General features: G+C 36.9%; 1 protein-coding gene across 1 annotated transcript in view; it reads left to right on the forward strand.

The window, feature by feature from the left end:
* TXNDC11 (thioredoxin domain containing 11) overlaps positions 1 to 17,240 on the forward strand; it is a 1,107,203-nt gene that overhangs the window by 41,932 nt on the left and 1,048,031 nt on the right. The window contains exon 2 of the mRNA XM_044089417.1: positions 10,555 to 10,771. Coding sequence (XP_043945352.1) covers positions 10,555 to 10,771 — 217 coding nt within the window. The remainder of the gene's footprint in view (positions 1 to 10,554; positions 10,772 to 17,240) is intronic.

Genomic DNA, 17,240 nt, shown 5'->3' on the forward strand with positions numbered 1-17,240 from the left:
TTCTGCTATAAGCACCATGGAAAACCTACCCCACAGGGGATAAGATCACATTCCACCAGGGAATGTATTGGCGAATGCTGAATACATTTCTATGAATTTATAAACTGATTGAAATAACATGTTCCATATGATTCAATTAAGACGAGGAAAGTAAACTCGTCATTATTACTAAAATATGCACAATAATTAGTGAATAAGAAAATACTGCTAGAACATAATATAAATATATATATATATATATATATATATATATATATATATATATATATATGTATATATGTATACACATACTCTGTAAATTTCCTACCACTGCAAACAAATGTTGATGTGTCGCATCTAAACTGGCATTAAAGAATAGAAGGCTCTTAAATTGTTCTAATTTTGTTAAACCTTAAGAATTTTTTTACATGAAAGATGCGCTATGCGCTATCATTAAACATGTTTAGAAGTGTGAAAAAAATATGGTACTCAATTGAGACTAGATAAAATAAAAAGCTTAAATACACTTCCATGTCCACTTTCAGGTCAAAGTACAATGTTTAATTATTTCAGTCCATTAAATTAGCAACTATTAGTTGAAGTACAGTTTATATTAAACTAGACAGCTTTCAGAAATGGCTCATTTAAAATAGAATTTTCTCTAGAAGTTAATAGATATGATGTCAAAGATGTAATAGTGTAAGATTCTCAAATCCTGTTTGTATGGGAAAATTATGCACTGTAAAAATAAAACAGTGGGAAATATAGAAAACCAAATAAATTTCAACAGGCAATCTTAATGCTCAAAAAAGAGAGAGGCTTAGAAGATACAGGCATTAAATTAAAAGACAAGTAACAAGCAATCTTGTTTCATAAGTCAGCAATAGCTTGAGAATGATTCAGTTCTTATGCTCCCAGTCTTAAAGGAATTCAGAATTGAATAAAATCAAGAATTAACCACATAAAAGCAGTTACATTTTTGAATAATTATGGCATGGTAACATAAATAAGTTATCTACTTAACATATGTTTAGGAATCATTATCAGAAATAAATACTAATAAAGGAGCTATTAGTGGGGATCAGATATCAGTCTTAAAATTTTAAAATAATAACAAATTCTTAGATAAAGAACATGATTTTAAATATCTTTTCTTGAACTTTTTTTTAAAGAATACAAACGCATCAGTAATAACTGGTTTCATACCTGATATTTACAAAATATTTTCAAAAGAATGAATTTTTCTTCTACGTAACATTTTCATGGAGGTATGACTATCTAACATTCCTCCCTTATGGAAATATTCATTAATTACAGCAATTCCTAGACAAAAAAGGATCTGTCTTTATGTTCAGTTTAGAACAAGTTCACTTCTAAATATAGATTACAAATATAAATTCTAACAGATTGATAATGAACAAACTGGGTTCATTTTAAGAATACAAGATAGCCATTAATGCAATCATTTTGATGTTATTAATCCTAAATTATAATCCATCTTTATTGGTCTAGCTATTAAAATAACTTTTGATTTTTTTTTTGAATTGGGGATTATCTGAATTATATAGTCTACCCTTGAATTTGAAAAAAAGGAGCTAAACAAGATTGTCCTTTATCTCTTTTACTCTTTGCTTTAGCAATAACCATTTGCTTAGATTAATAGACAGTTTATAATTCATTGATTTAAATATAAAAGGAAATTGAGTCAAATATTTACAAATTTATTAACATTTGCAAATGGGGGTATGTTATGTGAAATAAATGTAAACAGATTTTTTGTTTAAAAGAAATCCCAGTTTTATTTGGTTAAACAAAAAACACTATTTTGCTGAATAACTTAAATGAATTAACATATCCAGAATAATTATACAGTGGAATAAGGACCAATAATTGCTGTAAAGTTAAAATGATACAATTTTACCCAATAATCAACTACAACCATCTATGATTCTACATATAATTTAGTTTACAATACTATTTTTTTGAAAGATTATATAAAATGTTCAGCAGAATACTTCTAAAATTTTATGGTGTTCAGAAAAGCCAAGATTAGCTTCTAAACACCACATAGGATTCAGTGTCTCACAAGTTCCCAAGATCCAATGTGCAAGCAGCTAATTTTACAGTTTTAATTTATTAGTTATAAAGTTTGTACGTTGGGTATTTCCCTGTCTGAAGATAAGTGGAAATTATTAGTCCTTACATTAACTGTAACAAAATAAAATGTGGATAATATTTTAATATTTTTCAGTGTAATATTTATAGCTCAACAATTTTATCAGTAGTTTAATACAGTTACGAATTTTGAAAATTTGTATATACACACACTTCCAGATATTAAAAAAATATTGACATTATTTTTCCTCTCTTTTTAATGAAGTAAAATGTTAAAATGAAAAGGAGTATATTTTATTGTATGGTATGATTGTTGTTTAACAACACATCTAAAAAGAGACTTTAAGAGATAATAGTAGAATTTGGAATAGAAGAAAGTGGCTAAAGTACAAAATATTGTAAGTCATGCAGAAAATAAACTTGATATTGAAAAGAATTCTACATCATTTAATGGCATATCTGATTTAAGCAAATGTATAATAATATGCAACACTAGGCCTCCTATACAGATACAAAAATTCCTCACTAATGCCACCAGACTCTCCCTAGCACAGGCCCTCCTACTACCAACTCCATTCTATGCTGCCCCCTTAATCACATTCCTCCAATGTAAGCTCGTGATTAAATTAGAACATACAACAAAGTTGCAAGGTTTGCTCCTAACTTACATTATCACACTCATTACTGTACAGCTCTAAAAAAAAACCTGCATTGGCTTGAATTCCAGCACCAACTTCTACTCCCCCAACTGATCCTAGCTCGTTCAGTCTTACACATGCCATCTTCCTGTCCCTCTCTCTCCACTTTCATCCAACCATATATCCCAAACCATGCACTTCACAGCTCACTACAGCACCAGTTACAAGTCAATAAATGCAATACTAATATTGGTAAACTGCTATATAGTCACTGTGTAGCCTCAGCCTGGAATAAGTTGTCACTTAATGTCAGATCTATCACAAACCCCAATACCTTTAAATCTGTCTTAAGAGACAGCTTCCATATATCCTGGTTCTGCCATTGTAATGACCCAACATAATTATAATGCTGTCTTTCTCCTAGCTACCCACTTGGCTAACCTTCCTCACTAACTTAGTGTCTCGAGCAAAGGTTATTCATTCTCATGATTCACCTCTTCTTGCTTCTTTTTTTTGTCTGTCTTTCTTTCAGGCTACACTCTTTAAAACTCTTGCTATTTTGTTAAACAGAAATGTGTTGTAAACTTACTCTGTCTTGTACTTTTAGGTCTCACTTTTTTATACTCATTGTTCATTTTCTGTATAATTGGTTTTGTAACTTGAACTACTTATATTTTGAGCTACTTGTATCTTTTGTATATTGATGCTGTTTTTTTTATATTGCACTTTTGTAATTCTGGAGCTTTTCTACTTTGGGTCTCTGCTGAAAATCGGCTTCTGCTTCGGACTAACCCAGTTAACAAATGTCAAATAAATAAATAATGCAGATGTAAGTCTGTAAGGGAAAATTCTTACTATATAGAATTGTTATAGAATGTAAAGAAATGATGAACACAACGTTTTGATTACATCTTTCAAGGCATAAACTATAATGTATTGAAACTTTTTGAAAAGAAAAATATCTTAAGATCTGTAAGAATTGTTTATCAAGCTTGTCACTGATGTACTTCTGCTTGGAAATGTTTACACAGGGCATTTTTTCACCCCAGAAAAACTGTCAAAAGTACTTTTAGTCTATGAGGTGAGGTGTTGGTGATATAAACTTGATGTAAAGGCTGACTGAAAGTAGATAATATATGAATATTCTTAGCTAAAAGAATTGTGGAAAAACATTAGAAATTTTTTCTAAAGATTTCTAGGTAGATAATGTCTTAATTTCTACATCAGTAAAGAAATTTTGTTTAATGCTGCTATACAAAAGAACATCACTATATTTGGTTTGTAATGGCTAATCTCTAGAAATTGGAAACAAAATAGTACTCAGATTTTCTTCAACTTCTGAAGTCCTCCATTTCCAAAGGAACAGAGGTAATCCAGAAAGATCGAGTTAGGTCTGGTATCCCAACTATTACCCAGTGTGTGACTGGACTAACAAGAAACCAGTACAAATGATTAGACAAGATAATTTCTTAAGCTAGCAGATCTGGGAGGCTGTCTCTTTAATGCCGCCCCTGTGGGAGGAATTAAAGATGCCTTGTTGAAGTTTCAAGTAGTTTATTCAGTTAAGGAGGTAGATGGACGAGTGTTCTGTTTCAATGAATGATATAAGCACTCAAAGTATCATTAAAATAGGAACACTCATTTATCTACCTACTCAAATGAATAAACTACTTGAAAATTCAACAAGACATCATTATTCCTCTCACAGGGAATGCATCCGAGAGAGTTTCTTAGATCTGAGAGCTTAAGTGATTTTTATCTGGACTAATCCTTTATACTCAGTTTGGAGAAAGCATATAACAGAACCACTGCAGGATTACCCAAATCAGTTTTCTTGGGACCCTAAGTCCCAGAAAATGTGGTGGAATTAGTTTTAAGTATATACAAGGACTGTGACTCGCGTATGAACAGTATTTGGCCTCACAGAGGAGTTCCCACTGGGAGAGGGTGTGCATCAGGGTTCAGCTGTGAACCCACTGCTGTTCATACTGGTGATGGGCTACATTAGCAAACAGTTCAGAGGGGACAAAGCAACAAAGTTACTGTATGCAGGTAATGTGGCATTACAGGCAGACTTTGAGCAGGAACTGCAGCAAAGGATAGGGTAATGGAATGCAGAACTGAAGGCACATGGGATGAAACAGAGTACAGATAACACAGTTTTTCTTTTGTCTTTTCCCGGTTAGGGGTTGCCACAGCAGAACTCCGGTCCGCTAGTGATTGGCAGTCTATTTTTTTATGGTGCCGAGGTGCCCACCCGATGCCCAACCTTCAACCAAGGCACGCCCATTCACGCATGTCTTTCGAATGCCACTCGACTGTGGGGAGGACATGCAGACTCAACACAGAAGGCACTCCAGCCAAGAATCGAACGGGAGAACCTTTTGCTGTGCGGCGACAATGCTACCGCTGCACCACCGCGGATGACAGCAAATGGGTATCAGAAGAAGCTGGGAATTGAGATAGAAGGGAAAATAGTGGAACAAGTTAACAACTTCAAGTTTTTGGGAGGGATGGTTGATGAGAAGGGAAGTTTGAATGAGGAGGTAAAAGCTAGAACCAGAGGGGCTGCAGCCAACTGGCACAGTGTGTCAGGTGTAGTGTATGACAGAAGAATGTCAAAGAAGCAGAAGTAAGGTGTACAGAACAGTGATGTGACAAGTGCTTCTGTATGGTACAGAAACCTGGGCAATAAAGGTAGAACAGTTGAGGAAGCTAGAGGTGATGGAGATGAAGTGCCTGAAACTTGTGGTAGGATGAACATTGTAGGACAGATGAAGAAATGAGGACATAAGATGTGAAGCCAAAGTAGCGCTCCAGTTGTAGAAAAGGTCAAAGAGAAATGATTATAGTGGTTCAGGCATATGTGCAAAAAGCAGAAGGCAATCTGGTAAACAAGAATTGGGAGTGACTGGAAGAAGGCAAGCGGAAACAAGGTTCTGCAGCAAAGAGGTGGATGGATTGTTTGAGAAGACATGCAACAGTGTGGCTTGAGTATTGAAGGCAGGAGTGGCACTGAATAGAAAAAGATGGTGACAGTTGATATGACACTCTAAACCCATGTAGAAAAAAGGTGGGGGAATGATGAAGATGATGATCCTTTGTTCTCGGTTTCCATTTCTAAAGAAAGTGACACAGTGAAGTTAATGAGTAAGCAGAGTTTTTAAAAAATAGCAAAGTTCTCAACTGTTGGAAATGTACACTTGAGATCTTTCTAACTTCATCAGTACTTGAATGATTAGTAGTTTGTATTAGAGTAATTAAAATTTGGAAGATGGTTGTGTTTTTTATGACTACTGTAAAGTTTAAGCATGCATATTGTAAATAGTGTACATTGTTCTAGTGTATGTTGTTTGTTTTTAAAGTTTCATCCAAAAAGCTTATGGTGGTTTTATTATGTAAATTTGCTACTTATGGAAATTGATATTAAAATTAACTTTTATATACAGATTTGATAAACTAAGTTTAACAACTAATATGTTAGTTTAGAAAACAAGAGTATAAGAAGGACAGAACAAGGCTACAAAGTTAAAAGGAGCAACCCATATTACCTTTATAATTAGAAAGCTTTTTATAGACTCTCAAAGTATCGTAGGGACTACCAAAGTAATGTGATACTTATAATGAATGGTGGTGGTGAAGAGAAGGGAATCTACTGCCAAGATATTCAGTAAGTTTCTATGGTAAGCTAGTCGGAATGCTATATATGTCAAAGGAAGTAGCTATGATGGAAGCACGTGCCAGGTATATTGGAATCAAATGTGTAAACTGCAGAGCCTGTTAGTCTGAATAGCTAATTTTTAAAGAAGTCTCTACTAGGATTTATTCATTCTGTAGTTTTACTTGTTTCAAAGAAACACAGAATTGAGTTGTGTCCTAAAGATGTGTAAAGAAGCTGTAATGGTTTCTGTAAACAGTGCTGGGGTTGCTTGTAAGGCTGGGAGTTCTCACCCAATTAGCTGCACAAGTATTGCAGAAAAATGTTTTGGGAGAACACTTCTAAAACTTTAAACAATTATGTGATATTAGGTGTGTGTGCTTGTGCGTGCGTATGTGTGTGCTTGCACGTGTGTGTGTGCTTGCGCATGTGCACGTGTGTCCCTGCTGGTCAGTCCTGTTCTGCAGATCTGTATTAAATTTCTATTTTAGTCTGACTAAGTCACAGATCCAATGACTAAATATTGATACTGTTTGTTTAGATTTATACAAGGCCTTTGACTAGCCACATATGTAGGCATTAAATACCAAGGCATCACTTGGAATTAATAGGTAGATTATATTTTTGGTAGCAATATAATTTGGTAGTAGAAGATTCAGATTTAGAATTGGAAGAGTGGTCTCTGGTCAAAACATTGCAAATAGAGTGTTCCTCAGTATTGTTCTAGGTCCATTTTTGTTTAGCAGATTTATATTCATGTTGCCATTTAGCCAATATATTTGAAATGGCAAATTTGCAGAAGACCTCAAAATAGTAGTCACTGTTGTGGGTTTAGAATGACCAAAATTTATAGCACTACTTGGATGACTTGTTAGTTTGGTCCAGTGCTAACAATACTTACTGTAACACGAGCAAATATGTTTTGTATTACATTATGAAAACTGGCAGTGAATATCTCCCTTATGCCATGGACCATCACATTATTGCAGCCTAACTACTTTGGGGTGACTGGATGGTATATTTTAGATTAGTATAATGCTGTTTCTTCAGTTAGGTCATAGAATGACCCTTAACATCAGCATAGCATTTCCTGGCATAAGCAATGCAGTAGGAAGTGATTATTTCATTAGTTAGGCATTGATTAGAAAACTGAGAACTTCCAGTAGAGAAACAGCTGTCAAGACACACAAGATGATGCCTGTTGAGAGTTGAAATTGCAATCGGTTAGTTATAATAGTCCTTGGTGACCTAACATAAAAATGATTTGAATGGGTATGCCTTTTATAACGTGAATATATTACTAAAAATAGTAAACACTGTTGTTGGCTGGCTTGAGAATGAATTACTTCCATTGCAGAGCAGGCAGGATGTAGAATCAACTACCAGTTATAGTAAGATCATCCAATATGTCCAGCTTCAGAACAAACCGCAGCAAGTAGTTTGGGAGTGGAGCATATGATGCAGACATATTGGATGCGGACTATTAGTCTCAGTTGAGCACCCTCTCACTTACCTTTCTACCCTCCCTGAGCTGATCATTAGCTGCCACCAGCTCCTCTCCTTGTTCACCTGGTCTTCTGGACCTGCCCTGGCATCCCTCACACTCGGTCTTGGCCACATCTGGGGCCAGTGAGGAGATTGAGAATGCTGGTGCAGTATCATAGTGCCAACAGGATGTGTGCCGTTAAACTCCACCACCCAATGGCAGCCTTGGAAGCTCTGCAGTGGCTGCCTTCAGGGGATGTATGCATGCTTCTTCACATGTGCAGTATCCCAAACAAGTGGTATACTACTTGCAGTACAAAGATTGCTAGTCCCTTAATACTGCTGTTGCTGTAAGCATAGGCAGCCTCCCTTTCCCCAGGATGGGCAAGGCTATATTCGGGGTTCTTAATCCCATCTTTCCCCGGCTGGTCACTCTTGTGCAAGTGTCTCTTGTCATACACAGATCCTTCAGGGTGAAGTTAGGGGTTTATTCCTCTGCTCCACGAGGCCACCTAAGCTGAGTAATCGAGTTTGTAATTGCTCCATATTATATTGTCCTAAAACCATTCTTTTTTTCCATTGCAGCATCACATTGCCAGATCCCTGTCAAAACTCAGGAGAGTTGTCAAAAAATAAGTCAAATTTCTTGTCAAATGTCCCTGCTTATAGCTTATCTTTATCACTTTGTATTGTTTCATTATCATTGCTAAATTGGATCTGTCCCTCTTCTTTAAAGATCTCTGCATTCTTTGTCCAAAGATTTGCTGCATATTTTTTTACATCGCTCCATCTTTCAAGTGGAGACAGTCTCCTTATTCAGTGATGTCCTGTAGTTACCATTTTCAAGCACCTGTCTCTTTAAACAGTGTGCTGAAAACCTTCAGTGATGATCTGTGACCGAAATTGATACATGTCTGTAAATGATATATCCAAGGGAATGTGAACCAAAATTAGAATGTGATCTGTAATGAGTTATCGGTTAGTCGTACAGCTAAATGCATAATCCTTCTGGCTATGCAACCATTTGGAGAATTGTGCACAGTTTTGGATATGGAAACATGTTGAGTGTGTGTGTGCATGCAAACAGTAAAAAATGTTGCACATGCTATACCATTAGCGGTTTAAAAGGGAAAACGAGGTATTTGTTTTGCATCCTTTTGAAAGGGGAAAAGCCAGAGTACCTCAGAAGAATCAATGGTTCAAGAGGGTTCTATAAATTTAATGAAAAATGTTTTGAGAATTGAATTTGTTTTATTTTGATGGTCTAGAATATTTGAAGAAATATGTTTTCATTGAAAAAGTGACATTATTGGAACAGCCTTCTGTGGTTGAAGTAGAAGTGTAAAAAAAACATGAGGGAATTCAGAAATCTAAGGGGTTACATGTGTGGGGTATGAAAAGGTTTTCTTTCTTGTTTGTTAGGATCCATTATCTATTCTGCAAGTATTTTCTTTTTCAGTTTTTGCCCATGCTGCCTGCCAGCCATGAGACTCTCTATGAAACCACTCATTTCATTCATGAAGTAAGATACAGTAGAGAGGGTTAGTCACTGAGGCAGCCATTAGGCATGGTTTGAAATTTTTTCCCCTGCCCTGTGGCATGAATGGTGGACTCTCCAGTCTGCAAAGAAATTGCAGCAGCCTGTATGCCTCCAAATACAAGCAAACCTCTCCCTGGGAGAGGTGAGTGGGTGGTACTTCTTAACTCCTGCATCCTTGGCTGGTTCCTCCAGTGCTGGAGCCAGTAATCAAACCCCATTTGCATGCATCATAGTCGGGGATTCATCCCCATGTACTACAGGATCAGGATATTTTGTACGTATTGTATTGATTAGGTGAACAGAGGCTTCCTATCTGATATTAAAGGTGCTAGTGTCACAGCAAACAAAGTGCATTTGCAAAGTAAAAGTTGCAAATTACAAAAGTCATTTTACAGTTAGTGACCATCTTTTGAAAGGGGATCCTGTCTTGTAGAGCGCTATACCTTCCCCTGCTGCTTGTTAATTTTGAGATGGTTATGGTTAAGAAGAGTACTCTTGATGTACTGGTAACCCTAGACTTGGTATGTTTTCATCCAGAGTCACACTTTCCTTCTCACTCTTGATCACGACTGCAGTCCTGCTACATTCAGCAGGAATGTCTTTGGGAGGAGTTGAGAGAGCTGTTTTGGGGGAATTTTGGAATGTTTAAACTTAAAATAATATGCATGAAAAGCTGTTGCACTGGGAGGGAACTAAATATAGTTGGGTGGGGGACTGGGACAGTGGTTATTCAAGCTGGAGAAGCTGGCACAGTAGGTAAAAATTAGTGTGTGAATAAAAGCTGCAGAGTGCAGAAAGGTAGGAAAAAGGTGGCAGTATGGCAGTTGATAAAACTAGATAAAGGGTGCATGGTGGTATGGGTGATTGAAAGTACTACTTTATAAATAAGGTTGTAGATGCATTGAACTAATCACAGCTTGAAACCCGTAGAGTTGTTTAGATTGAATGAAAGCTTTTGGGTGTGTTAGATTGGGCATAACATTTTAAATTCTCTTGGCACAATTTATGCAGACAGTTTCTCAGCACACTGCATGATTTATCTCTCTCTTTTTTTTTTTTTTTTTTTCCCCCAATAAATGACTTACCAGAACTTGGCAGAATGTTTTTAACATGTGCATTGTTTTCTCTTGTTCCTGCAGCCGTGCAACAGATGTCATATTCCCACCTCCTCCACCAGTACGCTTTTTCTCTGCAAGCTCTCCAGTTATTGATTTGTACCTGGGGCAGCTGGAACAGGCAGATGAGATTCGTTTGGAATCTGAGGTTTCACTGCTATTCTTTTATGCCCCCTGGTGTGGACAGTCTATCATGACACGCAATGAGATTGAATATGTGGCAACGAAGCTGTCTAATCAGGTAATGTTGCCAGTGCTACTCTGTTAATTTATGCTGGCTGAAAAATATTCTGTTTTAACTTTTCTGTGTGTTTGGAGGCCTGCAGGAGTATGGAAAATTGTAGCCTGAGCTTTATTGTGTTGGTGTAGTAGCAATATTCTTGTTCTGTAGATTTCGACTAAGTAAAGTTGTACTTAGAAGCATTAGTCAGGATTATCATTTTTGTTTAATGTTTATGATTTGGCTAGAGGTTCTCCGGTTGATCCTCGGCTGGGGTGCCTTCTGTCGGGAGTCTGCATGTCCTCCTGTGGGTGGCGTGGGTTTCCTCCGGGTGCTCCGGTTTCCCCCCACATCCCAAGCACATGCTGCAGGCCGGTTGGACACTCTAAATTGGCCCTAGGTGTGCATGTGTGTGTGCCTTCTGTGGAAGGTTAGCGGGCTGGCAACTTCGACACTGTAAAACTTCGGACATGGTGATCTGGCTGTGTGGCGCCCAACGAAAAAAAAAAAGAAGAAGAAGAAGAAGTTTATGATTTGGCTACTTATCCCCTGTCTTGATCCACAGACAACCAGAGCCATGCATGTTTGTCATTATGGTCATTCCCCCCACCCTAAATTCCCTAGGATAATGAGCTGTACTGCAAGGAACCTTGAACTACTGCTTGTTGTGATGGCATGTTTTGCTAATGCTCTAATATAATTTTATTTAAATTTGTTCCTGGGATAATACCCTGATCCTAACAGACCATTTGCAGACACAGCCTGAGGAAAGATACATTCCCAAACAAAATAATTTAATAAATGGAACTAATTCACAAACCTGGACTAATCACAGAAGGTACAAAGTCCAGCAGATCATGGAAACGGTCAACAAATATTAACAGCGGAAAAAAAAAAACAAATGTGGATTAAATTTTAGTAGTAAATGTAGGAGAAAAGCAGCAGATGAAAACAGGGGATGGAAGTTATCTATGTGATGGAGGAGCTGGGTGATGTGTCCAGTGGAAAAGCACTAGGAGTCCTATTTTTTTTACGGAGGTCTCTTTCGAATTATGATCTGAATGTGGGGGAAAAGAGGAGATTTATTGTGGGTGACGGGAAAGATTGCCAAAGTTTGGGTGCAAGAATGGAGGAGCGATTGTTATAGTGCAGTTTTGTTTGTGTGTTCTGGAGTGAGGGAGTCTACTAGAAGTTGTGGGGGTTGTAGGAGGTGGTTTATTATGGAGTCTGCCGGAAAGACACCTAGTTGACATAATTTGAAAAGAAGAAACCCAAGGAGTGTCTCAGTTCTCTAGGTGACTGTGAGCCATCTGGCTTTGGCAGGGGGGGGGGTGTACTGTTGCCCCTGGAAAGGGGGGTGGGGGGATTGGAAATGTATTGGCAGATTTTGTTTTCAATGACTGTAGAGTGGATGAGTTTAATTGGTTGTGGTTATGATGGAGTGCCTATATTTGAGTTGAGCTAGGAGGACTTTACCTAGTGCAGCTTTAGCTGGTCTGGAGTGAAAGGAGATATTTCCCAGTACTACCAGTATAAGGGTTTTATCATTTTCCTGCTGTTTTTTAGTGTGGTTTATTGAAATTAAGTGACTCATCCAGCCATAAACCTAGGTATTTATAGGACATGGTTGTTTTTTTGGGGTATCATTGATATTTGCAATGAGTTTTTTAATTTTATTTATTTATTTTTTAATTTTGTGATATTCCAAATGTCATGCTTTTGTTTGGGGGGTGGTGGAGTAGCTTATGGTTGTTTAGCCAAGAATTAAGGAAGTGGAAGTCCGATTGAAGCTGGGTGAATAGCTGAATATGAGGGACTGGATTGAAGAATAAGCATGTCACTCCAACACTGTATATTGCTTCATGTCAAGCATACACACTTATGCAAACAGTTGTCAGTGTTAAATGTAATTTGACAACTAGCTTATGCTACAGTCTCTTCTTAACTCCACTGGCCAGGCAGGGAGTATTGAACCCATTCACTTCTGCAAGTCTGTTATTCCCTGGCATTCTGGCATTTGGGCAGTTAGTCGAACCCTGACTGCCAGTAAAGTGTTTTGATATTGGATATTGTGCCCCAGATCACTGGGCCAATAATGGAAACATTGTTTTTGACTTTAAAGCACATACCTTGTGAGATTAAGGTATATGTTTAAATTTGTTACTTTTCTCAATTGTTAGGTGTAGATTATCTAACCTACTCCCTCCACTTTCATCACGATTTGTAAAAACATCTTGCAATCAGGAGTTTAACATCCGTAACTTTTAATGCCATCATATTATGGGGGATAAAGAAACCTCAAAATCAAGGTAAACTATACATTTCCTATCTCCTTAAATATATGCATATAAAGAAGTTCAGTATTTTTATTAGCAGCTATCTTGAGTGGAATGGATTGTGCGGAGTCATATTTCAGCCAATATCTAGTTACAAAGTACAAGAAACAAGTTGTAGCTCAAATCAAGGTATGAAACCAGCATGGTAGTTCGTTACTTTTATATATTATCTACTTAGTACAGTAAAAAGGGAATCAAAATATTAGAATATCATGGAGGGTAAATAAAGAACTTGAAGCATACTGAAAAAAATATATTGTAAAGTGTTGTGTCTTTGGCGGGCACTGTGGGTGGATGTGGGGGGGGGTGGGTGTGTGTATGTCTGCATACACTTGCATTATTTCTTGTATTTATACAGTATAGATCTGTGCCATAAAATTGTATACTTGAAGTATTGAAAATCTATTTAATGCAAGAGACAAATCCCCTTGCTCTCTCTACTAATTTTGTATGTGGTATCTCACAACAATGTGGAAAGGGCAAATTCCTACTTACAGTATTTTGAGTTTACAACATTTTGGGTTTTAATATTTTGAATTGTATATGGGTTCCATTCATTTGATAAGTGCGTGCACAAACACACAGTCTAACGCAAATGCACACACACTTAACACACGCATTATTTATAATGTATGCTTATGTGTATGTATGTATGTTTGTATGTATGGATATGCGTGTGTATATACTATATATAAATATGTGTACTATGTCCGAATTTAAAGCCCAGAAGGTGGGAAAATACTTTTTATTTGTTTGTTTTTTAATCACATTCATGGATATGACATTAATAAGATATAAAAATATTTCTTAGATAAGTAAAATACCATAGAAATGCACCAAAACATAACAGAATTCATATTTGCTCATGACAATACAAGCCAATAAAAATGATTTGTATCTTTAGCTGTATCTCTGTACATCTAACTATATATATGTGTGTGTCTCTGTGTCTTTGTGTGTGTGTGGTGCGCGCATGCGCATGCACATACATTTTTATGGGTCTACTTCAGAAGACTGAAAAACCAAAAGACTGAATCTCGAAATACTGAAGGATGGAATTTGCCCCTTCTACACTGTTGTGCGATCTTGGATCTTTCATGCCTCCTGCATTAAAAATGTTTTCAGTATTTTAGGATTCAGTCTTTTGGTTTGTCAGTCTTCTGAAGTAGACCCATATATAATAGTCCCACATTTCTAAACATTTCTAAATACTCCTGGTCATTTCTTGAGAGGGTTAATTGTACCCCTTGTACAGGGGAGAGTAATTTCTTGACAATCAATGTTATTAAGTTGTACTCTTCCATCCCTCATTCCATAGCGTTAGAATGGATTGAAGCTATCATGACCATTAAACGGGCACCTGCTGGGGACATTCTGATGGTGAGGGAGTTATTGGACATCATTCTGACCTGTATTTTTTTCTCCTTTAACAATCGTTGGTTCCACCAATTAATAGGGGTCCCTATGGGGTCTCCTTGTGGGGCCAGCATTGCTAATTTGGTGATCACTTACTGGGAGAGAGAGTTTGTTTTCCCTAATCCTATCATTCAGGAGAAAACCCTGCTTTACACTAGATTCTTGGATGGTATTTTCATCATCCTACAGGGGGAGAGGGAAGTAGCTGAGACACTGTTAGATAGTTTTAATACCTCCACCAGTTTTTTGAAACTTACATTCAATTTTTCTAAGGAGAGGATCTCTTACTTAGATGTGGAGTTATTTAAGGATATCCCTCTAGGTTGTTTTACTGCCAAAATTCATCGTAAAGTAACTTTTTCTAACAGTTATTTACATTTTGAGAGCATTCACCCCTTCCATCAGAAGAGGTCGATAGTAAAGGGGCAGTTGGTGAGGGTGGCAAGGATGGTGTCAAAGTTCAGCAACTTCCTTGAAGAATGTGAGTTTATTCGTGGCCTTTTTTTGAACAGGGGATACCCGGACCATCTCATATCAGAATTGGTCAAGGAAGTTTGCGGTAAGAGGAAGAATGGGTTCTACGTACCAATTTTGGGCAATAATGTAGCACCCCAGAACCCCGAGCCATCCCATATGCAAGCCCATGTGAATTACCTTTGCAGTTTTATTACAACTTTCAGTGTTGATGCAGGGGACATTTCCTCCATCATAAAGAAAAATTGGAGTATTTTACGATTAGACATGGGTGTAATCTCAAAACGTGAGTTACCTTGCAAGGTGGTGTTTAGGAGGGGGTTGAATCTGAAGAGTATTCTGCAGATGAAATCGAACCATACCCCGGTTAGGGGGATGTACAAATGCAAAATGTGTAAATACTGTAGGTTTATTAAAGCGGGGACCTTTTTTAGTATTGGGGAGACCAAATACCCCATCAGGGGTAGATTTAACTGTGCCAGTTCACATGTGGTATATCTGGCTAGGTGCTTTTCATGCCCGGTGTTTTATATAGGAAAAACTGACAGGAAACTTCAGGAATGCCTTTATGAATACCTTTATGCCATCAAAAAAGAGAAGATTGAGAATGCGCTTGCCAGGCATGTTAAGGAATACCCAGGTCATGAATTTACTTTTTCAGTCATTGATCAGGTAGTTCCTTCCAATAGGGGGGTCCAGATAAATTACTTTTAGAACAAAAGGAATTAATTTGGCAGCTAAAACTAGAAGCTTATCATTATCCAGACTTAAATGGCATGTTATCCATTTCTTGTATCTTAAAATTAAGAAGTTTGGTTAGGTAATTTTATTGTATTTATTTTTGTAGATTGCATCTATTTTAATTTCTATCTATTTTTTATTTATTTCAGCATGACTTACAAAAGTATGGATATTCCTTTTACTGTTTGTTCAGTTAGGTTGAGTCCTCAGGGTAGGGTTTGAGCAGGTGTTGTGAATGTGTTTGCTTAATTGCAAAGTAGTCATATGATTTATGATCTTTTTATTAAGGTGTAAGCTGGAATATGTTGCTTGTTTTTCTGATGAAGTTGGTGTGGGACACTGACGAAAAGCCTATTATTGTTGAGCTTAAAATAAAATTTTAACTTGCAGCTTATCAGCATCACTGTGTCTGGAATTGGTGCATCTGCTGAGGTTTATCATCTTGCCGTCTTCCTTTTTCAAGTTTGGTTTGTTTTGCGGCATTTCAGTTTTTTTATATTTGCATGTAAACTTCAGTCCCATTTGATTGCAATGTAGAAATTTAGTGAAGGGCAAAAGTGTTGTAGTTTATGCCTCCCATAGGCACCAGCAATCATCCAAAAAATCTTCTCTGCTTGACAATGGTTGAATAAGGATTAAAAAATTCATAACCAAAACAGGGAATACAAACTAAGAAAAATAAAAAACGAAAGGGACCAATGACCGTAGCTCCTTATTTTATTGAAAATATTAAGAGCTTTCATCCGTGGTAAACATGGACTTGATCATAATAACCAAACAACTCAATACAGCCATATAACTATACAAAATGAAACCAAGTGAATGCAGCTATATAAATATACCAGTTGAAACCACATGACCAACCTAAGTAAGCACTAATTGTTAAAATCTAGAAATATTTAAAGTTCAAACAGCAATAAAGTGTCTGTTTCAAGATAATTAATTAAATAAGCTCTGAAAACACTTTGTGAAAAATAAATAGTCTTTATGAGATGCAATTTAAAAAACATCAATAAATTTTATATAATTCTCACAATGATATAAAATAAAGCAGGGGACCATTAAGAAAAAAACATTCAAAGTCACATAAAGGCATACGACTCTTCCCCCCCCCCCCCCCAGACTTTATAGAACAAACTGAGCCTTTAACTTCAAGACTATGCTTATGGAGACAGTCTCATTGAGCCCTGGGGGTACGGTGCCATTACATCTCAACTGCCACCTCAATTCCTTATATTCAAGATAAAGATCAGAAGCCCCCCCCCCCCCCCGATTGTAACATTGACCTGATTAATGGCAGTAAATTTAAAATGATGAAAGGAGTAGTTTTCCATGTGCTTGGCTAATGGATTCCTGTCATCACCATCTTTGATGTCATATAGGTGTTGATAAATCCTGTTCTTAAATAGCTTTTTCGTTTTGCCAATATAGAAACACTCGCAGCTCTGGCATTTTGACATATTCCCCTGCTGTTACAGTAGTATCTGTGTTAATTTAATGACCCCAGAGTTTTGAGTAAAAAC

The sequence above is a fragment of the Protopterus annectens genome, chromosome 12.part0 (assembly GCF_019279795.1).
Source record: "Protopterus annectens isolate FY-2018-M chromosome 12.part0, PAN1.0, whole genome shotgun sequence".
NCBI lineage: Eukaryota > Metazoa > Chordata > Ceratodontiformes > Protopteridae > Protopterus > Protopterus annectens.